Source organism: Trichomycterus rosablanca, chromosome 10, assembly GCF_030014385.1.
Source record: "Trichomycterus rosablanca isolate fTriRos1 chromosome 10, fTriRos1.hap1, whole genome shotgun sequence".
Classification (NCBI taxonomy): Eukaryota; Metazoa; Chordata; class Actinopteri; order Siluriformes; family Trichomycteridae; genus Trichomycterus; species Trichomycterus rosablanca.
In genome coordinates, this window is record NC_085997.1 from 14087386 (window position 1) to 14113904 (window position 26519).

General features: G+C 39.8%; 2 protein-coding genes across 2 annotated transcripts; one reads left to right on the plus strand and one right to left on the minus strand.

The window, feature by feature from the left end:
- Positions 1-3199: 3199 nt before the first annotated feature.
- gpx9 (glutathione peroxidase 9) lies at positions 3200-7655 on the minus strand. The gene is made up of 5 exons (XM_063003923.1): positions 7524-7655; positions 5986-6079; positions 4732-4862; positions 4269-4399; positions 3200-3281 (listed from the first exon to the last, which is right to left on the minus strand). Exons 1-5 carry the CDS (start codon positions 7653-7655, stop codon positions 3200-3202), a joined length of 570 nt encoding a protein of 189 aa, XP_062859993.1.
- Positions 7656-11455: 3800 nt separating this feature from the next.
- On the plus strand, positions 11456-21656 carry fbxl15 (F-box and leucine-rich repeat protein 15). Its single transcript, XM_063003620.1, has 4 exons — positions 11456-11543; positions 18071-18230; positions 18346-18848; positions 21422-21656. The coding sequence occupies exons 1-4, from the start codon at positions 11467-11469 to the stop codon at positions 21609-21611; spliced, it is 930 nt and encodes a 309-aa protein (XP_062859690.1). The 5' UTR covers positions 11456-11466; the 3' UTR covers positions 21612-21656.
- The last annotated feature ends 4863 nt before the right edge of the window (positions 21657-26519 follow it).

Genomic DNA, 26519 nt, shown 5'->3' on the forward strand with positions numbered 1-26519 from the left:
ATTGATGGAGCCTGCACAGAGTCGAGAGATAATGCATTGATCATGGTGTGTGTCTCTGTACACAAAGCTGATCCGCATATGAGCTTGACTCATGCAGGTGAAAAGATGCTACTGCACGTGTCGGAGGGGACGTGTGTCAGTCTCGGCTAAAGAAATATAGAATTTGCTTGCTTTGTGCTTGTGGCAGAGAGAAAATTTGGGGAGTATTGCCCACCACTAACCTGAGATGGCCCTGGCTAAATACTTAGATATTTTGAATATGATCATTCTCGTAATATAGTTAATTATCAAAACAGCTTGTACTATGTGACCAAACGTGTGCTTTGGAAAAGCTTTCAAAACTGGCTTTGCGCTCAGGTGGTGCAGCAGTATAACACGTTAGCACACCAGAGCTGACATGTCGAACTTGTCGGTTCAAACTTGTCTGGCGTCGACACAAATAACGATTGGTTGTTGTTCTGGGGGGGTTGACGGATGGGACCTTATACCTGATGCAATTACGACCTCTGCTGGCTGATTGATGGAGCCTGCACAGAGACGGGGATAATGCGTCATTAGGGTGTGGTTCTCTGTACACAATGCTGATTTGCATATGAACTCGCCTCAGACAGGTGAAAAGATGCAGTGGGCTACTGCACACGTGTCAGTCTCAGCTCTCCTCAACCAGGGTGGAGATCAACATCGGTAGAGAGGAAGCGTAATGCAGCCCTGGCTAAATACTCAGATATTTTGAATATGATCACTCTCGTCATATAGTTAATTATCAAAACATCACAGTGTGGTCAAAAATGATCAAAAATATTCTTTAATTTGCAGCTTTTAGTTTCTAGCTACTTTGTTGTACTTTTGAGGACACTTGTGCCTGCACATGTCCTCCATGATTGTCTATTAAAACAACTTTTATTAACTGCTTTATAATTTAGTTTTGTGTTGAAGTACCAACAACAGAAATTCAGCATTGTACAAAGAAAAAGCTACATCCAGCATATGGATCTGAAATAATGGTTTAGCTAAAAATAATTCAGAAAGCTTCCTTGTTTGACTGTAAACAAACTGAGAGCTAATGACCTATGAAAACGAGTACAATTTTTAATTAGGCTATACACACGAGAGTGATGCAAACAAACTGCCAGCATGCCTGTGTGTCATAAATAATAAATTATTCATTTATTCATGCTTCTTCCTCATTAGCTGAGGAATTTCAGTCCTCAGTCGAGAAAACACACAGGCCTTCCAGCAGACAGCCAACAATAGCCAACATAAATCACATTTCACACTACAGAATGATACATGAGTTCTCTTCATGTCTGTTAGCTATGGCTATAACCATTTCTCGCCTTTTCTCCACACAACTTACTACTGCCAGTAACTCGACAAATATAAAGGCACAGATACTATTTTGGAATGTGTACTACTTGTACTAAGATAAAAATGGAAATATATTTACACCAGAGTTATTATAGTTAACAACAGCTAAAAGTACAAAGCAAGTATAAACCTGTATTAATCACAGAAATATGCAGGATGATTTACTAGCAGAATATACACCAATCAGCCATAACATCAAAACCACCTCCTTGTTTCTACACTCACTGTTCATTTTATCAGCTCCACTTACCATATAGAAGCTCTTTGTAGTTCTACAATTACTGACTGTAGTCCATCTGTTTCTCTGCATGCTTTGTTGGCCCCCTTTTATGCTGTTCTTCAATGGTCATGACTCTCCCAGAACCACCACAGAGCAGGTATTCTTTAGGTGGTGGATCATTCTCAGCACTGCAGTGACAATGACATGGTGGTGGTGTGTAAGTGTGTGTTGTGCTGGTATGGTATGGTATCAGACACAGCACAACACACACTAACACACCACCACCATGTCATTGTCACTGCAGTGTTGAGAATGATCCACCACCTAAAGAATACCTGCTCTGTGGTGGCCCTGTGAGGGTTCTGACCATTGAAGAACAGGGTGAAAGCAGGCTAAAAAGGTATGTAGAGAAAGAGATGGACTACAGTCAGTAATCTGTAGAACTACAAAGTGCTTCTATATGATAAAATGGACAGTGATAGTGGAAACAAGGAGGTGGTTTTAATGTTATGGTTGATCAGAGTACATATTTTTTGATGATGATGGGGAGGAGGAGGATGATAATAATTAGCAAATGTAGCAAAGTTGAACTTACAGAGTCTCTAAAATTGCAGTAAACTTTTTGGTTGGTTGTTTTTTCATTGTTTGTGACGTTAGCCTTATGGCCTTGGTGCCAAAATAAAGGAGCAAACTACTTTAAACCAGACATGCTATGCTGACTTTATTTATTCATGTATTTTAATTATTTGCCAAATTAATATGTTAATTTGAATAATATTTTCTAATATAAAAAATACATAAACAAATTAACAAATACACAAAAAACATGTTTAAAAAGCATCTTTATTTTACCTTTTACATTTAAAACATTTTGACCAGTAAGCTGTGCTGTGAGTATACTAAAAAAGTGATGCTGCTGAGTGAAGATGGCATCTCTGAGTGAACACACTAAAGCTCAGAGAAGCTTCTTCTGCCCTATCAGATCCAACTCAGTTGCTCAGTGCCTTTACTGAGGGATCATCACACTGCACCACCACCTAAAGAGAGGATTGGCATCATCTAAAAAAGAAAAAAAATGTGACTTCCAACCAGAAAAAAGCTGTGAGTTTTAAATGAATGTACCTTATTACAATGTAGCCCATTTTACAGTTTTTACACCAATCTTCCCCAAAGGGATCAATATAGGAATAGTATTTATTTATTTAATTAGGTAATTATGCTTGAAGGAACGCTAGCGACTTTCTCTGAGACATGTAAAGCTCAGCCAAATCCTAGACATACAACTGAACTAAAGACCTAAAGACCGTGTTTTGTGTAGCTAGGTTTAACTTAAGGTGACAACCATTCTAACCAGCTACATAAGACAATGAGGCTCTTCAGCAAAGCACAGTGCTCAGCTACAGTCCTAAACAGTTCATGTTAAGGTAATATAGTCAATGTATCACAAATGTAAAATAAATTCATTTACTACTTCAATGTATTTATATACTGTATATCTTATAAAAGGCATGTTTAGGATCTTCTGGTCAATGTATGTCTTCTGATTTGCAGTCAGTGTGTATTGTTATATGATGGGATAAAACATTTAGAGACACATTTACAAAGTCGATCCTAGGTAAGCTGAGTTGTCATAGGGATGAGAAGTCTTGTTATGTCTCTCTCCACTTCTTCAAATGGACATTGGAGGTCATAGCTGCCCAGTAAATAAAGCAAGACATGGATTAGTAAAAACTTAATTATGTGTACTATCTATCTGTTTTTACCCTGGCCAGGATTGAGGTTTTGATTTAAAGGGCGAAGGTGAGTAAAACACCCCAGACAGGTCACCAGTCTATTACAGGGCATACACACACCCACTTAGCACACACTTAGCACACAATTATCACCCGAGGAAACCCACGTGAACACTGGGAGAACATGCAAACTCCACACAGAAAGGGCTGCCTGACTGGGTAATTAAACCCAGACCCAGACCCAGACCCCTCTTGCTGTATGGCAAAAGTGCCACCCACTGTGTCGCCCTTTTTTTATGTCTATCTGTTTTTCATGAATGTGTATATAATTCGTTATATGTTTTAGTAAGTCTATCAAAAGCTGCTGTTTTTAATAAACACAGACCTAGGTCCAATAGTGTGTAAGCTCCAGCAAATGAGCTTGTAGGACAACCCAGGCCAAAGCCATGAACATTAATATAAAGTTGGCTCCCCCTGGTGGTTATATCAGCTTTTACACCTCTGGGAAGGGTTTCCAAAAGATTTTGCAGCGTTTCTGTGGAGGGTCTGGCTCACAACCAAGTGACATTTATGTTTTTCAGTAAGGTTGAGATTATGGCTTTGTGCATGACTACGGTCATGAAATAATAACAATTATAATATAAGAATATAAGACATTTATGGAATTTACATAATGCAAGCTAGAAAATAGTTCATGAGGCCCTGGATTCATTCCTTCTTTATATCTTATAAGCTTTTTTCAATATCTTTTTTTTATTTAGATTAGTAAATAAGAAAGAGGCATCAACTTATCCTTTACAAAAATGATTATTGTTACCTGGAAAAGGCAAACTTTAATTAAGCTCCTCTTAAATTCTTGGTTGTCGATATCTAGCCTCAGATTAGGTTATAAGCTTAAAAACTCTAGAAAATGTATCTGCATTTTAATAAACAAAGATGCTTCATACCGTCTGTACGGAACACCTTCTGCAGTAACAAGGAACTTTTCAAAGTTCCAACGAACGTCACTAACTTTTACTGGAGACCAAAAAAGTTTCTTCATGTCTCCAATGAAAGGGTTTACAGATGGCAGGGACTCCTGCAACAAACCAACAAAAGGGTTCTCATGGCATTAGTCATTTTTGTTTATTAATATTTTAACTGTATTAAAGCACAATTAGTGTAGCCAGTATTCTAAAAACAATCATTTATTACAAATGGCACAACAAGACACTCGTGACACTCCTTTAGAGTTTATCTACGTCATCAGATACACTATTACTGAACTATCTAATCATATTGCATAGTGTGAATGTAGGAGTTAGATATGCTGAATAAAAGGTGAACCTTAAGGTGAATGCCTTAATTATAAAATGCCAGTAAGAGCAAAACACACAGCAACTTGTCATCATCAGTATGTGAATAACTTGCCTTTATATAGGAGAACAGAGGCTCCTCATTTAGCCCATTAACCTCAATTTTACTGAAGATGGGAAATTTTGGGATAAAACCGTTGCCTGGTCTTACACAGCGTAAGATTTCCAAAGTCTCATCATTGTCCTCTAGAAAAGAAAAAAAAAATATGTAGTGTCATTTATATATTAAGATTTGTGTCAAACATGTTTTTGTTTGTTTTACAATTTCCTTTAAAAATAATAGATGTGTCTAGAAATCAATCTACTTTTTGTCTACTTTTTGCAATTTAAATTAAAGAAACATAGTTTAGAATAGCACAAACCTGGGTCTATATAAGCCCCCAGTTTACACTGCATTGTCAGGACAAAACTAATAATAGTAATTCTGAAATAAAAGAATTCTCAAATTGGGCATCATCTTGTCAAAATGGGCATCTGGGCACTGAGGGCTTTGGTCAGACGGAAGACCAATGTTGAGTAAAAGACAAGTCTCTGCATGTCCTTGAGTGGCTCAGCCAAAGTCCAGACTTAAACCTCAACAAACATCTCTTGAAAGTCCTGTATTTGGTAGTTTACATGCTTGCCCTCCAATTAGGAAGAACTGCAATAAATTGTGGGATGAACTGCCCGAATCCACATGTGAAAAACTAATTTAGACAAGAAGACTTGCAGCTATAATTGCTGACTAAAAGGCTTCTACAAATTATCAAATTTATGGCTCTGGATACTGTATGGATAGGGGATTTCAGGATGTTTTTGACTATAAAATAAGAAATTTTTTGTTTAATTTTAGAAAAACTAGGGTGATTAAGAGTATATTATTATAAAAGTCAAGTGATCAAAATCCTTTCTGAATACACTGTAGAATGACATTCTTCACAATTATTAAAAGTACAATATACTATAATGTATAACTATAAAAACAGTTGCATTTACAACAACAATAATATTAATAATAATAATAATGTATGAATTAATGAATAAATGGTGCATGTGTTGAAACCTTGTAAAAAGACTTCAATCCCTTACATGCTGCATCAGGCATTAAACTAGGAGCTCATGGGCCCCAGTACAAAAAAAAATGTGGGCCCCCCCTTAGTGTATGAACTCGGCTCGTGCAGAAAAATGCAGGCTGTACTGATTCAGTTGAATGTCAGTCAGTCAGCTGAGTGGCGTCCTCAGTCAGCGGCGAAAAGGGTCGAATCAGTACATAACAATGTTTATTCGGGTTGTTGTGATGACAACTGATTCTGTTTCTTACGTTTCTTACCAGGTGACTGAAGTCCAAACTGATTGCATGGGAATCCAAGAATGGTGAACTTCTCACTACCAAACATGTCCATGAGTGTGTTCAATCTGTGGTACTGCAACCAAATACACACAAAAATAACTCATTTCATTTCAGTTTACAATCACAGAAACAACTGTTTTTATTATAGTCAGGGCAGTTGTAGCCTAGTGGTTAAGGTACTGGACTAGTTCCACTGTTGGGCCCTTAAGCAAGGCTCAACAGTGGTCAATTGCTTAGACAATATACTGTTACAGTATTGTAAGTCAAGTTGGATAAATGCGTCTGCTAAATGCCGTAAATGTAAATGTTGTCAGAACGCTAACTTAAATGCTTAAATACAAACCTTCCACTTAACCTGACTGCATGTCTTTGGCCTGTGGGAGGAAACCGGAGCACCAATAGGAAACCCACACAGACACAGAAAGAGAACATGCAAACTCCACACAGAAAGGACCCAGACCGCTCCACCTGGAAATCGAACCCAGGCCCTTCTTGCTGTGAGTAGACCCACCTAGCCACCGTGCTGCTGGCTTGTTTAATATTACATTCCAAATCCATGGTAAATTATACAGAGTTAACCTCCTGCTTTGCAGAAATAATAGCTTTCAAGTGAGTCTGTGGGAATTTGTGTCCCTTTAGTTTTTGCATTTTTCCCAATTTTCCTCCCAATCGAGTCGTATCCAATTATCTGATTGCATTACGCTTCCTCTCTACTGATGCTGATCTCCACCCTGGTTGAGAAGAGCCGAGACTGACACCGACTGCATGTTTTCACCTGCATTTCACCAGTTCATATGGGGATCAGCTTTGTGTACGGAGAGCCACACCCTGATCCTCAATATCACTTACCATTAATAAGCCAGCAGAGGTCGTAATTGCATCAGTTGTGAGGAATCCACGTTCGGCTCGCACCCTGTATGAACAACAGCCAATCGATGGCAGGATGGCAAAGCTGAGTTTCAAAATGACGAGTTTGAAATGTCAGCTCTGGTGTGCTAGCGTGTTTTACTTTTGCACCACCTGAAGAAAAGCAAAGGCCTGGCCCACCATCAACATTCCAAATAATCTCAAAGGTGTTCAGTCAGGTTAAAGTCAGGGTTTTGTGCCACTGGAGTTCCTCCACATCAAACTTGTCTTTGTGGACTTAAATCTCTGGTCTGAGAGTTAACTTTAATGTCTGGTTTAAAAGATTTACACTTATGTCACGTGTTTGCACAGCATTAGACATTACCCTTTGGGATGAACTGGAACCATGACTGAGAGCCAGTCCTTCCTGTCCATCATAAGTGCATAAACATAGAAATTCACTTTTGACTGAATGAGCACAAATTCCCAGAGACACTCCAAGATCTTGTAAAAACACCTTCCTAAACAAATGGAGGCTGTTACAGAGTGTACCAACGTAGTATTAAAGTCTGTAGTTTTTTAGTGGGCTGTACAACAGGCTTATGGTCAGTTTACATTGGGTTTATCATGTCCACAGTCAAAAGATAATTAATCCAGTAAAGCACAGTTACCTGCACAGCAGTGGAGCCTCAGAAGGTTGCCAGATTGATGATGAGAAGGACTTTGCCTCTGAAATCTTCTAGAGAAACAGCTTCCCCATCCAGGGAGTCCATAATGAAGTTATAAACTGAATTAGCTGCCATATCCTCTATGAATTGATCTAGCACACTACACTGGTTAACATTAAGTAACCTGCTGTGGGGCCACCGGCTCAGCTTCATTCAGAAACATTCACAACCTCACAGTTCAGCAGTTGTTCTGCATGAGTGAATGTATTGTTTCTCAACCACATGGGTGAACAGGCGTGCTAATACGTTTCTGCTCGTTTTTTGCAAAGGTGTGCAGATCCAGTCATGACAAACATGGTATATTATTCTGTTCAAGTAATTACAGATAATACAGAGTTTACCATATTATTGTGGGTATGACAATATGCCAGGTTATTAGGTGCTAAATCTGTGGAACTGTAGCAAGTTTCTCTTTTGGGCTGGGTTTAATCATACATGTGTGATATCATAATTCGGATATGTTTACCTAGTACGTTTGGGTGGCACAGCGGTGGCACTTTTTACTTCAGGGTATTCTGCCCAATTCTTTATCTCTGGAACTGAACCTGCTTTAAGTCTGACTCGGAAAAAGCAGTTGATTAAAATGTATTGAAATTCATGACTTTTCGATGTATAGTGTTAACAAGTGTGAGTATTTTTCCATTGCTAACTGCTGTTACAAGTAATATATTATATGTAACATTCTTTTTCTGGTTATTGCATTTTCCTCACCTTTTCTTTACAACCCCAAATCAGAAAAAGTTGGGACAGCATGGAAAATGCAAATAATACAAAAACACAGAGTTTCTTACATTTACTTTGACTTTTATTTGATTGCAGACAGGATGAACCTGAGATATATCATGTTTTATCTGCTCAACTTCCTTTCATTTATTAATAAACATCCATTCCTGCATTTCAGGCCTGCAACACATTCCAAAAAAAGTTGGGACAGTAAGGCATTTACCACTTTGTAATGTTGCCATTCCTTTTCACCACACTTACAAGACATTTTGGCACCAAGGATACCAAGCGATTTAGTGTTTCAGCTTTCAGCCATTCTCCATCGGGGACAGGTCAGGACTGCAGGCAGGCTCTCTTCTTCATGCCATGTCTTTGTAATGTGTGCAGCATGTGGTTTTGCATTGTCTTGTTGAAAAATGCATGGACGTCCCTGGAAAAGATGACTTCTTGAAGGCAGCACATGTTGCTCTAAGACTGTATGAACTTTTCTGCATTCATGCTGCCATGACACAAGTGTAAATAACCTTTGCCAGGGGCACTGACACAACCTCATACCATGACAGACCCTGGCTTTTGGACTTCCTGGATGCTGCTTTTATACCAAACCATGATTACATGGTTTGGTCCTTTCTGTCTGGAGTTTGCATGTTCTCCCTGTGTTTGTGTGGATTTCCTCCGGGTGCTCCGGTTTCCTCCTACAGGTGTTCTTTCCAGACATGCAAATGAGGTGAATTGATGATACTAAGGTGTCAATGACCTGTGTAGCCAGTAACTACCTGTCCTGTCATAAATGTAACCAAGGTGTGTAAAAATCCTAATAAATAAATAAATAATAAATATTTTATGTTATGCTATTGGAACAAAATTCCTTAAATGATTTGTAATTCCTCTGTTTTTTTCTTTGATATTTGCTAAAGGGGTTTTTGTATCTGTTGGTCCTGGATTTTGTAAAGTTGCTTTGAGACAATGTCTATTGTAAAAAGCGCTATATAAATAAAGTTGAATTGACTTGACTTGACTAATATGTATATATAAATTATGTTCTGTTATGTTTACAGTATACTGTTACTTTAAATACAAAAATAAAGATATTAAAAAATAAATAAATAAATAAATAACCACGCTACCCTGCGCGATAGATGGCAGTATAAAGCATAAGAAACTAGAATATCCTGCTAGGTAACTGAAGAGGAAGTAAGTGGTGTTATATATTTTCTTGCATGTTGTTAGATCCTGCACCCCATGGAGTTTCTGTCGCGATCAGACTGGATAAATTAAAGAACCAATCAGCAGTTCTCATGTAGGTAGCTATGTAGGTGCCTGATTCAGTGTTGTTTGTGTAAATCTACGTGTTATTTCTTAAAGTCAGAACTATTAATAAATAGTAATAATAACAATAAGTAAGAGTAATATTAACAACAGCACTACTAAAAAGTCATGATGAAAGCTGAATGTTCTGGGTATCTGGGTAAATCTTGAATATCCTGCTAATTTATTCATCTAAACTTTTACGGGCGCTGAAGTGCTGTGAAAACCTTCATGGTTTTGTTACCTGCTCTCCCTTTTAGTTATTCTGTAATAATTAGGGGTGCCAGAGTCTAAAGCTACTCTTTGCAAAACTGACATTTTACTCGTAATGATTTCACATTTTAACTACACTTTCTGTTGTTTTACCCCGAGGTTAAAGACTGCACATCCAGACTGCTGTGTCAACAATGCTGCTTCTGCTAGATGTGATGGGAACCTGGCTTGTTTGCACCAAAAATGTCAAGAAACCAATACAGACTTTATCACAGACAAATAATGAAAAACTCAAAAGGGGGTTTTGGTCTGTTGGTCCTGGAGTCTGTAAAGTTGCTTTAAGACAATGTTCATTGTAAAAAGCACTATACAAATAAATTTGACTTGACTTGACAAAATTAGATAACCTTTATAGACCTTTTTACATCAATTACAGTTTCTCTAAGCATGTTAACAGTAACCTTAGAAGAGAACAGGGGTGGCACGGTGGTTAAGTGGGTAGCACTGTCGCCTCACAGCAAGAAGGTCCTGGGTTCGATCCCCAGGTGGGGCGGTCTGGGTCCTTTCTGTGTGAAGTTTGCATGTTGTCCCCGTGTCTGCGTGGGTTTACTCCGGATGCTCCGGTTTCCTCCCACAGTCCAAAAACATGCAGTCAGATTATTTGGAGACACTAAATCGTCCATGACTGTGTTCGATATAACCTTGTGAACTGATGAATCTTGTGTAATGAGTAACTACCATTCCTGTCATGAATGTAACCAAAGTGTAAAACATGACGTTAAAATCCTAATAAACAAACAAACAAACAGAAGAGAACAGAAATTTGGATTTATAATAATAATTTATTATTGTTATTATTATTATTATAACTTTCATCACAGAGACATGAAACATGAAAAGACATGAAATACACATCTTATACAAGGGTATGTAAACTTTTAACTACTTTTAACTCTTAAGTAAACTTTTAACTAAATAACCCAGGGCAGCACGGTGGCTCGATGGGTAGCACTGTCGCCTTACAGCAAGAAGGTTCTGGGTTTGATCCCCAGGTGGGGCGGTCCGGGTCCTTTCTCTGTGGAGTTTGCATGTTCTCCCCGTGTCTGTGTGGGTTTCCTCCGGGTGCTCCGGTTTCCTCCCACAGTCCAAAGACACGCGAGATGAATTGGAGATACTAAATTGTCCATGACTAAGTACGATATAACCTTGTGAACTGATGAATCTTGTGTAATGAGTAACTACCATTTCTGTCATGAATGTAACCAAAGTGTAAAACATGACGTTAAAATCCTAATAAACAAACAAACAAACTAACTAAATAACCCACAAATGGTCCCCTAATATGGCTAATTTTCAAATCATTTTTTTATTTTAGTTTTGTCTTGTTTTGTTTATTTTTCCTTATGCAAACCCCCATAAGTTTTTATTTTGATGTTTTAAAACTATTTTAATAAATATTGTAAATAAGCTTTTCTTTTTTTTTTTCTTTTTTTTGTAAAGAAATCAAATGCAGAAAAGTTATTGAAAGCGTTATTTATTCTGATTTTAAATCAGGCGGACACTCGAGCTACTTATGGGTCCTTGGGGTGCAAGATGTGCAGCGTGGTGAACGTTGGTGCAGCACACCGGTCAGCAGCTCTGAATGGTAACTAGTAATGATAAGGACTCAGCTGTCATTCCTACTGCGATGGAACCAGAGGATCGAACCGCCGGCTGCAAGTAAATACACTTTATAGAACCTTTTTCTGATAGAAATGCTTAATGATTCAAATGCTTTACAGTGAATGGATGCAGTGGCTCCCTTCTGCAGCTGTTATACTGCTATTACACTGCACTGTTTTTATATTAGTCCAGATCTGTGTAAATGCAAGTTATTTATTAATGCAATAGTGCACACTTAACATTTTCTATCTTTCTGTATGTAGTACAACATACATAACGAGTCTGGTGGTGTGAATGAATATTGATTATAGAAACACACGGGATGTTTCTGGTAGGGTGTAAAGTGCAACAGGGGTGTGGCATTACAGGGATGAACAACAATTCATTGTTTCGCTGTAATGTAATATCTTCAAATCTATTGTAACAATACAAGTAAAATAATACTTGCTACTAAATGTACCAGTTTAAATACATTTGTGCATCTTGTGCTCTTTCTCCTTTTCTTTGATCTTTAAAATGTTTTAGGTATTTACACCCCTCCCCAGAACTGGTGTTTAACCACACCAGTGCCCCTGTTCACAAAGCAACGTCCATAAAGTCAGTGTTTTACATTTTCTGCATTTAGCAGATGCTTTTATCCAAAGCGACTTACAGTACTGTGACAGTATACAGTCTAAGCAATTGAGGGTTAGGGGCCTGGCTCAAGGGCCCAACAGTGGCAACCTGGCAGTAGTGTGGCTTGAACCAGCGACCTTTGGATTGCTAGTCAAGTACTTTAACCACTAGGCTACAACTGCCTGTTTTAAGACGGTGTGACGAGTTTGGTGTCTTGCGTCTCAGTCTTGACCTCAACCCCACTTAACACATTTCTAACGAATCAAAACTTTGTGAGCCAGGTCTTCTCATTCAACACTAGTGTCTGACCTCGCAAATGTACTTTTGACTAAAGAGGCACAAACCTTGTGTAAAATTGTGTGGAAAGCTTTCCTAAAAGTGTGGAGACTGGCTGTTGATTGGAGCATTATCCTTCTCTCTGCATTGAGGTAGCACTGTCGCCTTACAGCAAGAAGGTCCTGGGTTTGATCCCCAGGTGGAGCGGTCCGGGTCCAAAGACGTGCAAGTGAGGTGAATTGGAGATACAAAACTGTCCATGACTGTGTTTGACATAAAACTTGTAAACTGATGAATCTTGTGTAATGAATAACTACCGTTCCTGTCATGAATGTAACCAAAGTGTAAAACATGACATTAAAATTCTAATAAATAAATCTCTCAGCATTGACACTAAGGTGGAATTCTAACAATACTGCTGTACCTGATACCAGTAAAACACACACTACAATTTTCTTACTGAGGAATAAGGTAAATGGGGTGATATAGTGTACAGAGCAACATATTTGCTGTAGTTTGTCAACAGCACAGACACTTTTGGAAAAAAGGGCAAATTTATTTTACAAATGACACTTAAAATTGCTGAGATAATTGTTTGTTTGTTTATTAGGGTTTTAACGTCATGTTTTTCACTTTGGTTACATTCATGACAGGAACAGTAGTTACTCATTACACAAGATTCATCAGTTCACAAGTTTATATCGAATATAGTCATGGACAATTTTGTATCTCCAATTCACCTCACTTGCATGTCTTTGGACTGTGGGAGGAAACCGGAGCTCTCGGAGGAAACCCACACAGACATGGGGAGAACATGCAAACTCCACACAGAAAGAACCCGGACCGCCCCACCTGGGGATCGAACCCAGGACCTTCTTGCTGTGAGGCGACAGTGTTACCCACCAAGCCACAGTGCCGCCCACTGAGATAATTAACAAAAAAAATAAAGGAGCAGTTTATAGCAATAAATCATGTTATTATGACTTAAGCTTAACTTTAAAGTTGTAAGGGTTGGGTAAAATACTCTATTACAGTATGTTATTTAAAATCAAAATACAGTGGAACCTCGATTTAACTGACTAAATGGGGGGGGGGGGGTGCACTGTCCGGTTTTTTTTTGGTTTTTTTTGCTTTGATTGTGTAGTGGGGACTCTATCTACAGTAGTATCTATTATTCTGAGTCTAAAGCACTGCTGGTGGCTACTGGAGCAGTGCTGGTTCATAACTAAGCACTAGAACTTGCAAAAATTAAGCATAAAACACAGAGAGAAAGACGAGAACAAAGCGAGCCTCCTGACAAAACAAAGCCCATCACTCATGTAAACAGAGAGACGTGTGCCAGCTAGCGGACAATTACTGAACAACTGGTCTTGGTACACTTCGGACGTTTGGTTTTCCAGATTTTGTCCATTACATCCAAAATCCATTAAATAGAGGTCAGTTAAATCAGAGGTTCCACTATAATAATATTTAGCCAGTATGTATTTAGTTAAAAAAAAAAGTACTATACATAATTTATTAGATTTTAGATCTTCATATCATTGGAATTTTTAAACTTAAACCCTATGCACATCAAAGAGTTGTTTTAATTTAATCTTTGATCGTGTTCAGATAACAAGCATTATGAACGATATATCTCTCCTCTAGCATGTTTCCTCAATTCTTTACATTTACAATCGTGACTTAACACTAATCAAGCAATTGATGCTTAAGGGCTTGGTTCAGGGGCCCAACAGTGGAAACATGGCAGTGGTGGGGCTAGAACCTAGCAACCTTTTGATCTACCACTACCCTTGGAAGGTATAGAATTTCTATGTAATTAATGTAATCAGTTCTACAGTCAATTTGAGTTAAGCAGAGTTTACAGTGAAACTCAAATTTAATAGTTAATGCATTTTTTATGCATTTTAGTTCATACATTGTAAGGGGTGTGGGTCACATTATCCACAGTCAAGCAGGGATTACATTGCCATTGAACAGGGGTTCTCAACCTGCAGTCTGCCGTTCTATGCGAAAGGTCTATTATCCCGATCAATTAATACATTTGTGGAACTCTGACTACTGGAGATTTCTTTTTTGTATGTTGTGACAGTTTGATCATGGCAAGAGAACACTGTTCCATGCAGTCAAACTAGCTCCATATACAGTGTATCACAAAAGTGAGTACACCCCTCACATTTTTGCAGATATTTAAGTATATCTTTTCATGGGACAACACTGACAAAATGACACTTTGACACAATGAAAAGTAGTCTGTGTGCAGCTTATATAACAGTGTAAATTTATTCTTCCCTCAAAATAACTCAATACACAGCCATTAATGTCTAAACCACCGGCAACAAAAGTGAGTACACCCCTTAGTGAAAGTTCCTGAAGTGTCAATATTTTGTGTGGCCACCATTATTTCCCAGAACTGCCTTAACTCTCCTGGGCATGGAGTTTACCAGAGCTTCACAGGTTGCCACTGGAATGCTTTTCCACTCCTCCATGACGACATCACGGAGCCGGCGGATATTCGAGACTTTGCGCTCCTCCAGCTTCCGCTTGAGGATGCCCCAAAGATGTTCTATTTGGTTTAGGTCTGGAAACATGCTTGGCCAGTCCATCACCTTTACCCTCAGCCTCTTCAATAAAGCAGTGGTCGTCTTAGAGGTGTGTTTGGGGTCATTATCATGCTGGAACACTGCCCTGCGACCCAGTTTCCGGAGGGAGGGGATCATGCTCTGCTTCAGTATTTCACAGTACATATTGGAGTTCATGTGTCCCTCAATGAAATGTAACTCCCCAACACCTGCTGCATTCATGCAGCCCCAGACCATGGCATTCCCACCACCATGCTTGACTGTAGGCATGACACACTTATCTTTGTACTCCTCACCTGATTGCCGCCACACATGCTTGAGACCATCTGAACCAAACAAATTAATCTTGGTCTCATCAGACCATAGGACATGGTTCCAGTAATCCATGTCCTTTGTTGACATGTCTTCAGCAAACTGTTTGCGAGCTTTCTTGTGTAGAGACTTCAGAAGAGGCTTCCTTCTGGGGTGACAGCCATGCAGACCAATTTGATGTAGTGTGCGGCGTATGGTCTGAGCACTGACAGGCTGACCCCCCACCTTTTCAATCTCTGCAGCAATGCTGACAGCACTCCTGCGCCTATCTTTCAAAGGCAGCAGTTGGATGTGACGCTGAGCACGTGCACTCAGCTTCTTTGGACGACCAACACGAGGTCTGTTCTGAGTGGACCCTGCTCTTTTAAAACGCTGGATGATCTTGGCCACTGTGCTGCAGCTCAGTTTCAGGGTGTTGGCAATCTTCTTGTAGCCTTGGCCATCTTCATGTAGCGCAACAATTCGTCTTTTAAGATCCTCAGAGAGTTCTTTGCCATGAGGTGCCATGTTGGAACTTTCAGTGACCAGTATGAGAGAGTGTGAGAGCTGTACTACTAAATTGAACACACCTGCTCCCTATGCACACCTAAGACCTAGTAACACTAACAAGTCACATGACATTTTGGAGGGAAAATGACAAGCAGTGCTCAATTTGGACATTTAGGGGTGTAGTCTCTTAGGGGTGTACTCACTTTTGTTGCCGATGGTTTAGACATTAATGGCTGTATTTTGAGTTATTTTGAGGGAAGAATAAATTTACACTGTTATATAAGCTGCACACAGACTACTTTTCATTGTGTCAAAGTGTCATTTTGTCAGTGTTGTCCCATGAAAAGATATACTTAAATATCTGCAGAAATGTGAGGGGTGTACTCACTTTTGTGATACACTGTATATGTGTGCAGATAAGTCAGTAATTATAGTGAGGTGTAATCACTAACAATGAATTTAGGAGTGCCACGGTTAAATGGCATTATAGAATTTCTTACACCAGCAAATTATTAATCTAGGTTGTCGTATGTGTATTTTTGACCCAGCATATTTTAAACATACTTTTTAGGACATTTAAGACATTTTTGTACAACCCCAAATTAGAAAAAGTTGGGACAGTATGGAAAATGCAAATAAAATAAGAATGCAGTGTTCCTTACATTTACTTTGACTTTTATTTGATTGCAGACAGGATGAACCTGAGATATTTAATGTTTTGTCTGCTCATCTTCGTTTCATTTATTAATAAACATCCATTCCTGCATTTCAGGTCTGCAACACATTCCAAAAAAAGTTGGGACGCGGGCAATTTAGCGCTAGTAATGAGGTGAAAAAACTAAATAATTATGTGATTCCAAACAGGTGATGTCAACAGGTGATTGTACTCATGGTTTGGTACAAAAGCAGCATCCAGGAAAGGCTGAGTCTTTGATGAGCAAAGATGATCAGAGGATCTCCAGTTTGTCAACAAATGCATGAGAAAATGATTAAAATGTTTAAAAACAATGAACCTCAAAGAACGTTTGGAAGGATTTGCATATTTTCCCTCTACAGAGCATAATATCATTAAATGAGTCAAGAAATCGGAGGAATTTCAGTGCGTAAAGGCCAAAGGCGCAAGCTTAAGCTGAACACCTGTGATCTTCGATCCCTCAGACGGCACTGCATCAAGAACCACCACTCAACAATAGCTGATATAACCACATGGGTGAGGGATTACTTTGGTAAACCTTTGTCAAGCACTACAATACAGAGTTACATGCACAAATGCCACTTAAAACTTTACCGTGCAAAAAGAAGCTTTTTCTGGGCTCGGAGGCATCTAGGATGGACCATCACACAGTGGAAACGTGTATTGTGGTCAGATGAATAGCATTCCAGGTCTGTATTGGAAAAAATGGACGCTGCAGGACAAAAGATGAAAAGGACCATCCAGACTGTTATCAGCAACAAGTTCAAAAGCCAGGGTCTGTCATGGTATGGGGCTGTGTCAGTGCTCTTGGCAAAGGTCATTTACACTTCTGTGATGGCAGCATTAATGCAGAAAAGTACATTGAGATCTTAGAGCAACATATGCTGCCTTCAAGACGTCATCTTTTCCAGGGACGTCCATGCATTTTTCAACAAGACAATGCAAAACCACATGCTGCACACATTACAAGGGCATGGCTGTGGAAGAAGAGGGTACGGGTACTGGACTGGCCTGCCTGCAGTCCTGACCTGTCCCCAATAGAGAATGTGTGGAGAATTTTGAAATGAAAAATGCGACGACGACGACCCCGTACTGTTGCACATCTTAAGACGTGTTTGCAGGAAGAATGGGACAAAATAAAAGCTGAAACACTAAATCACTTGGTATCCTCGGTGCCAAAACGTCTTTTAAGTGTGGTGAAATGGAATGGCAACATTACAAAGTGGTAAATGCTTTACTGTCCCAACTTTTTTGGAATGTGTTGCAGGCCTGAAATGCAGGAATGGATGTTTATTAATAAATAAATAAAAGTTGAGCAGACAAAACATGAAATAGCTCAGCTTCATCCTGTCTGCAATCAAAAAAAGTCAAAGTACATGTAAGAAACCAACTTTTTCTGATTTGGGGTTGTGTTATCAGATGGTAAACAATCATTTGGCCTAGATTCATTTACCATGACCCAGGCCTTGCGATGGATTGGTGCCCTGTCTCTGTCTGCCTTGTGCTCAGTGTTTACCGGTGGAAAAATGCCCACTAAAATCCTGCCCAGGATAAAGCAGTATATGAAAATTAATATATTTGGTCTCAGACTCTGATTGCATAATGTGCTGCTTTAGGTATCAGCTGTTGGATCTGCCTTGGGAAGACGTCCTTGTGACACATGTGCTGTGTTACCTACCTTTGCGACACTTGGCCAGTCTACAGCGTGTGAGCAGGACTTTCCGCTCTCTAATTCAGGTTTACCTGGCCAACTGCCGAACCTTCAACACTGCAGAGGTGAGCTTTATTTATTCTTACTGCTTATAAGTTCTATTTATGGATTGTGTATTTTGTGTATCTTGTCCAGCTCTTGCATTTATATCCATGTCTCTCTCTCTCTCTCGCTCTGTAGACAGGTCCTCATATCCCAAGGGAAGCGTTCTGTTCCATGCTCTGTGATAATAAAGTTCTCCAGAGTCTCTCCGTGCACAGCTGTTCTAACTGGATTAGTAATGAGGAGTTTCTCCCTGTAGTTGGTCAGAACCAGCAGTTGCAGCATGTAGACCTGAAGGGCTGTGTTCATTTGACCAGGCATGCTCTGGTGGCGGTGGCGCTGGGTTGTCCCCGGCTGCAGCACCTTTGCCTGGCTCACTGTGAGTGGGTGGATAACCTTGCGTTGCGCAGTGTGGCAGATCACTGCACCGAGCTGCGCACACTGGATCTGACAGCATGCAGACAGCTGAGGGATGAAGCTGTGTGTTACGGTGCAGCACGCTGGCCCGCGCTACGCTCGCTGTCTCTGGCCGTCAATGCCAACATCACAGATACCTCAGTGGAGGAGGTAGCTAAATGCTGTAGAGAGCTTCAACACCTTGACCTGACGGGCTGTCTGAGGGTGTGCAATGACAGCATCAGGTGAGCTACAGAAAATTACACCATTTGGTCAAAAGTACATGGACACTCAAACCCGAGCATTTTAAATAGGCATTTTTGAAGGTCTTTGTACAAGATTTTGGAGTGTGTCTGGGAATTTGAGCCCATTTAATTAAAATGCTTTTGTAAAGTCAGGCCTGGCTAACAGTAAATGTAAAATGGATCTAAAACATGTTCAGTGGTGCTGTCGTCAAGTCTCTGTACAGGTAATTGGAGTTCATCAACACCAAACTTGTGAATTAATGAATATATGGACAACCATGAACACAATCATGCTGTGACAGAAGGTCTTGCCCCAAACTGTTGCCACAAAGCATGTAACTTATTGTTGTGCTGGTATGAGTGAATAAAACACAACAATGGAGTTTTTAAACACCTGCTCATCACTGCTGGACTGAGAATAGTCCACCAACCAAAAACATATCATGGTAAACAATCATTTGGCCTAGATTAATTTACCATGACCCAGGCCTTGCGATGGATAGGAGTGTCTAATAGAGTGGACAGTGAGTGGACACGGTATTTAAAAACTCCAGCAGCGCTGCTGTGTCTGATCCACTCATACCAGCACAACACACACTAACACACTGCAGTGCTGAGACTCTGTAGTGGTCCTGTGGGGGTCCTGACCATTAAAGAACAGGGTTAATGCAGGCTAAAAAAGTATGTAAAGAAGTAGATGGACTACAGTCAGTAATTGTAGAACTACAAAGTGCTTCTATATGGTAAGTGGAGATGATAAAATGGACAGTGAGTGTAGAAACAAGGAGGTGGTTTTAATGTTATGGCTGATCTGTGTATATTGCAACTGTTTAACATGTACTGATTTATATATTGTAATTTTGTGGACTAAGCAAAGCTTATAGAACTCAAAACCTTTATTATATTTATGGTGAAATTAAAACTTTTTAAATTCTATGTACTTATGACAGTAGAATAAGCAACAGAAATATAAAAAGTTCCAGTCATACAAAAATAAAACATACCGTGAGAATCTTAAAAAATACCGTGATACAGATTTTTGGTCATACCGTTCAGCCCTACCTGTTAGAGATGATTTTGACCTAAACACCTAATCTCAATAATTACAATTTGCTGGCATAAGCAATAGATGCCACTTAATATTCTAGTTTTATTTTTTCTGACATAAAATTCAGCAAATAAATAAAAATGGTTTTTATTTTTTTTATTTAGCATTAACATACAGTTTGCTCTTTGTATAATTAACTAAATGACCCTGGCTTTTAAACTTTACACTAGTAATAGTCTGGATGGTTCTTTTTTTCTTTGGCCCAAACACACAATGTCTATTATATCTATGAATGTAAAAGGTGGATTTGTCATACCACAATGAATTTCCACTGGGCAACAGGTCATATTTATTGAGAAGTCAGACTCTCACTGCATAGTAATGTATTTAATTGCTTTTGTTAATGAAGCCACACATTTTCTTGACAAGTTATTTTTTGACAATGGCCATGCTGGTAATCCTCAACACAGATGCATTCCAGTTTTTATTGCATTGCTATCTAAGGGCTAGCTAAATGTTCTACATTTACATTTTCAGCATTTAGCAGAAGGCACTTATCCAAAGCGATTTACAGAAGTGCTTCCATAGTGAACATTACCGTACTCTAGTTTAAGTAGACAGCAGTCCAAGAATATAAATCTGTTTTGTTTGGGGGTTTTTTTTGTGCAAGAAATGAATAAGAGTGTAAGTAAGTACATGTCAGCTTAAGTGCTTAGTAAAGAGATGGGTTTTTGAGGACAGCGAGAGACTCAGATGTTCGGACAGACATGGGAAGTTTGTTCCACCACTTAAGTGCAAGTACAGTGAAGAGCCTTGATGCTTGTCTTCCTCTAGTCCTGGGTGGAGGATTAAGTCGAGCAAGACTAGTGGCTCGGAGGTTGCATGGTACAGAGCGGGATTTATTAGACCTCGAAGGTAGCTTGGAGCTGGTCCATTTTTGGCTTTGTAGGCGAGCATCAGGAAGCCAATGAAGAGAACGCAGCAGGGTTGGTTAAAAACCAGGCGAGCAGCTGCATTTTGAATGAGTTGCAAGAGTTTAATAGTGGACATAGGAGCACCTGCCAGGAGGGAGTTGCAGTAGTCCAGCCGTGAGATTACAAGTGACTGGAGAAGAATCTGAGTGGCTTCCATGTAGAGAAATGGACGAATCTTCCTAATGTTTAGAGGAGGAACCGGCACGATCTTGTCATGTTGGTTATATAAGGAGAGAAGGTCAGCTGGTTATCCAGGACAACACCAAGGTTTCTTACATCATCAGATGGTCTGATCTGGGAGTCATCAAGAGAGATAATGGGTAAATGTTCTAGGGCATTTAGTAGGTATTTTTACCTTGTGAAACACATATATTTATCCCATTAAACACATATTTTTCAGAATTCACATGTTTTGATATTATGCACTCACTTGCTGAGGAACTTTCTTCCTTAACTGTTAAATTATTGCTAAAAAGGTCAGCCTTGCTCATACTGCATGAGGTTAGAAAAGCCGCTGTTGTTCACGTGTGTCTGTGTTTGTGTCTGTTTAGGACTGTGGCGGAGTACTGCCCTAAACTTCAGTCTCTGAAGGTGAATCACTGTCACAATGTTACAGAGTCCAGCCTGGGTGTGCTACGACGACGAGATGTAGAAATTGATGTTCAACCCCCCCTCCAAAGAGCGCTTGTGCTACTGCAGGACGTTGTGGGATTTGCCCCTTTTATCAACTTGCAGATCTAACACTTTAATACCTGGGCCCCTTGTGTCATTTATCTCAGAAAAGAAAAGCTGGTGTTTTTTAATTTTTATTTTATTTTTTAATTTTTTTTATATTAAACAATGAATAGTTACACTCATCGGGAAACAGACCCAAATTAGGAATGTACTTCTGAGACCTATGGTATATACTACCCCAGAAACAGCAAAGAAGGTAAGTTTCTTATCTACTGTATTCTAGCATCACTTTTAATAATGAATAAAGTGTATAAGTAAACTATGTAGGTAAACAGTTATGTAACGTAGCCCATTTGTTGCTCTGACCAGATTTTATTTGACTGTCGGTAAATTCTCAGCTGATTTTAAGTGTACAGACAATCCCAAATAAACAGTTCTGATTGCTTCGGCTGTTAGTCTATTAGACTGTGTGTATAGTTGGTAGGTATGTGGTGATTTACCAAGAACAATACTAATACACAGTCGAGTCACATTATTTTGACCACCAGTGAGTATCCAGAGTAATCACCGTGTGCAGCACAGACAGCAGCTAGATGGACTAAAAGTGACTCAGAGTGGTCCTGGTAGGTTGTCACAGGTATCTGGAGCCATGCTGGAGGGTGCATGGGAGAGGATCCATAGAGCAAACACGACAATCAAGGGGGTCCCACAGATGCTCAATTGAGTTCAAGACATTTCTAGCCATGTGACATGTTGCATTGTCTCGCTGGAAGATTCCATCCGCCCCAGGAAGGACAATTTTACTCATGATACTTTTACTCATGACAACAGCGAGGGATATACTGTATGTGCAGACAGCCATCGCACACCTTATATACCCACCAAGTCCACTCATGAAACGTGACTTTCTTCATGAGCTGCACACTGCCGCCGTCCAAAGTAGGAAGTAATAATGTGACTCGACTGTGTAATCTCTTGATTGAAATAATGGAAAGGTGGCGCAGCGGTAAAAACACACGCTGGAACCAGATCTCGAATACATTGTATTGAATCTCAGCTCTGCCTGCCGGCTAGGCTGAGCGGCCACATGAACAGCGATTGGCCTGTTGTTCAGATATGGGTGGGATTAAACCAAATAGGGTCTCTCTCTCATAACTAATGCAATTACGACCTCTGCTGGCTGATTGATGGCGCCTGCACAGAGATGAGAAAAGAGTGCTCTCAGGGTGTGTCTCTCCATACACAACGCTGAGCTGCACTGCACTTGTCAAAGTGTAGGTCATAAGATGCATACGGCATGCTGCCCACGTGTCCGAGGGGGCCTGGGTTAGCTTTGTTCCCCTCAATCAGAGCAGGGATCGGCATTGGCTCCAAAGCATGACGCAATCAGGCAATTGGACGTGCTAAAAGGGAGAAAAAAGGGAGAAAAATGCATAAATAAATTATAAATAAAAAAAATAATAATAATGGAAAAACACATGGGAAATCTGATAAAACAGCGCTTCCCAACCTTTTTTGCACCACGGACCGGTTTCATATAAGATGTAATTTCGCGGACCGGCAGGGGCGGGAGGATTTAAAACAGAACTATAGAATGGACAATCGGTGGGAACCCTGGGCTTTTTTTGCTGCAACAAGACGCTGCTCCCACCTAGTGGTGATTAGAGACACTAACACCCCAAGAGTATTGGAAATGTAATTGCTTTTGTAGTGATCTCTAATTATTTATTCTTTCTGTGCGGCCCAGTAATAAATGACCCACGGATCGGTACTGGTTGAGGACCACTGTGATAAAACATCACAAATAAATACTGTTTATTATTTGCTAAATTGTTACCTATTGCGGTAAAATCTAGCCTGTAAATAATTACTGTTACTTGGGTACGCACTCAGGATACAGGCATTGTGAAACTATGAAATGTGTGTTTAATTAAGAAGATTATTTGAAGTAAATGACACTGGATTACTACAGTGTTGATGTGTTCAAGAGTAAGAACCTTTACAGACCCCTAAAAAGCAAATAAACTAAATGATTGATAATGTAATCTGATGCCTCCCTTCTCTTTCAGGTCTATCTTCAGTCTGTTTGGAACAGCTCCCTGGGCTGGCAATAACATGAAGGATGTGCTAGTATGAATTATTGATGTTTTAAGTGTGTGTGTTTCAGAGAAACTGTGTCGGATTCAGTTAGAGTAATAATAATTATAATCATTTCAACAGAATAATGAACATATTCAGTAGCAATTAATACACAGGACTTTACTGTACAGCACTCACTAATTTCCCAATCACAATCAGAAATAACAATATTAAGATTACAAATTAAACTGTTAAAATTCTATATCTTTCAGCTAGGAAAATATGTTGTAACATACAGTGTATCACAAAAGTAAGTACACCCCTCACATTTCTGCAAATATTTTATTATATCTTTTCATGGGACAACACTATAGAAATAAAACTTGGATATAACTTAGAGTAGTCAGTGTACAACTTGTATAGCAGTGTAGATTTACTGTCTTCTGAAAATAACTCAACACACAGCCATTAATGTCTAAATAGCTGGCAACATAAGTGAGTACACCCCACAGTGAACATGTCCAAATTGTGCCCAAAGTGTCAATATTTTGTGTGACCACCATTATTATCCAGCACTGCCTTAACCCTCCTGGGCATGGAATTCACCAGAGCTGCACAGGTTGCTACTGGAATCCTCTTCCACTCCTCCATGATGACATCACGGAGCTGGTGGATGTTAGACACCTTGAACTCCTCCACCTTCCACTTGAGGATGCGCCACAGGTGCTCAATTGGGTTTAGTCCATCACCTTTACCTTCAGCTTCCTCAGCAAGGCAGTTGTCATCTTGGAGGTTGTGTTTGGGGTCGTTATCCTGTTGGAAAACTGCCATGAGGCAGTGCTCTGTTTCAGAATGTCACAGTACATGTTGGAATTCATGTTTCCCTCAATGAACTGCAGCTCCCCAGTGCCAGCAACACTCATGCAGCCCAAGACCATGATGCTACCACCACCATGCTTGACTGTAGGCAAGATACAGTTGTCTTGGTACTTCTCACCAGGGCGCCGCCACACATGCTGGACACCATCTGAGCCAAACAAGTTTATCTTGGTCTCGTCAGACCACAGGGCATTCCAGTAATCCATGTTCTTGAACTGCTTGTCTTCAGCAAACTGTTTGCGGGCTTTCTTGTGCGTCAGCTTCCTTCTGGGATGACGACCATGCAGACCTCTGCAGCAATGCTGACAGCACTCATGTGTCTATTTTTTAAAGCCAACCTCTGGATATGACGCCGAACACGTGGACTCAACTTCTTTGGTCGACCCTGGCGAAGCCTGTTCCGAGTGGAACCTGTCCTGGAAAACCGCTGTATGACCTTGGCCACCATGCTGTAGCTCAGTTTCAGGGTGTTAGCAATCTTCTTATAGCCCAGGCCATCTTTGTGGAGAGCAACAATTCTATTTCTCACATCCTCAGAGAGTTCTTTGCCATGAGGTGCCATGTTGAATATCCAGTGGCCAGTATGAGAGAATTGTACCCAAAACACCAAATTTAACAGCCCTGCTCCCCATTTACACCTGGGACCTTGACACATGACACCAGGGAGGGACAACGACACATTTGGGCACAATTTGGACATGTTCACTGTGGGGTGTACTCACTTATGTTGCCAGCTATTTAGACATTAATGGCTGTGTGTTGAGTTATTTTCAGAAGACAGTAAATCTACACTGCTATACAAGCTGTACACTGACTACTCTAAGTTATATCCAAGTTTCATGTCTATAGTGTTGTCCCATGAAAAGATATAATGAAATATTTGCAGAAATGTGAGGGGTGTACTTACTTTTGTGATACACTGTATGTGGTTTTACCCTGAGCATTCAATTTAATTCATAATTTCATTATAGAAATAGGTAAAATGTTATGCCTAATTGTGTATATACTGTATATATATTTTTATGGTAAACACAAAGCTTTGCATAATTTGCACTTAATAAGAGACTGAGGAAAACCAGTTGCACTTTTCCAGGTATCTGCTTTACCCACCTGTTTTTATTATACTTCAATGGCTGGCTTAAATGTATTTTTTGTAATCTCTGTATTACTTAATCTTTAGACTTTATTTGATTCTGATCTCATATAGGACCATTTCAAAAATGAAAGTACAGAAATGTACACCTGTTGTTGCTAAGGTGTATGTCTTTTATACCTTTATTATGAACAATTTAATGTACAATGTTGTAACATGTAGCCTCAGTGAGCCTAAGGTACAGAAATGTACGTTCCCGGGTAAAAGATACAAAATATGTACCTTTCACTCCAGCAACAAATAAAGGTGAATTTTATGGTGTAGAGGAGTATTACCAAGTTTTATTGACCTTAATTGTAATTTATAATAGTAAAGTATTCAGTTTGTAAGCAGCAGAAGATTGTAGTAGCTAATTGGAAATGACCAAATTGTGTGAAAAGAGGGACATTAATAAATCTCTGTATATTTCCTAATTAGCTTTAAGAATCACCAATGACGAGCCGCTCAGGTGGCGCAGCGGTAAAAACACACGCTGGAACACCAGAGCTGGGATCTCAGGGGTGGCATATTAAAGTCGGATAGGGTCTCTCTCATAACTAATGCAATTACGACCTTTGCTGGCTAATTGATGGCGCCTGCACAGAGACGGGAAAAGAGTGCTGTCAGGGTGTGTCTCCGTACACAGTGCTGATCCGCAATGCACTTGTCAAAGTGTAGGTGGCAAAATGCATACGACTGCTGCCCATGTGTCTGAGGGGGCGTGGGTTAGCTTCATTCCCCTCAATCAGAGCAGGGAATGGTATTGGTGGAGAGGAAGCATAACGCAAGCGAGCAATTGGACACGCTAAAATATATACGTGTATGTGTGTGTATATATGTATATATAAAGTAAATCACCAATTACTTTATTTAATGCTTCAGCA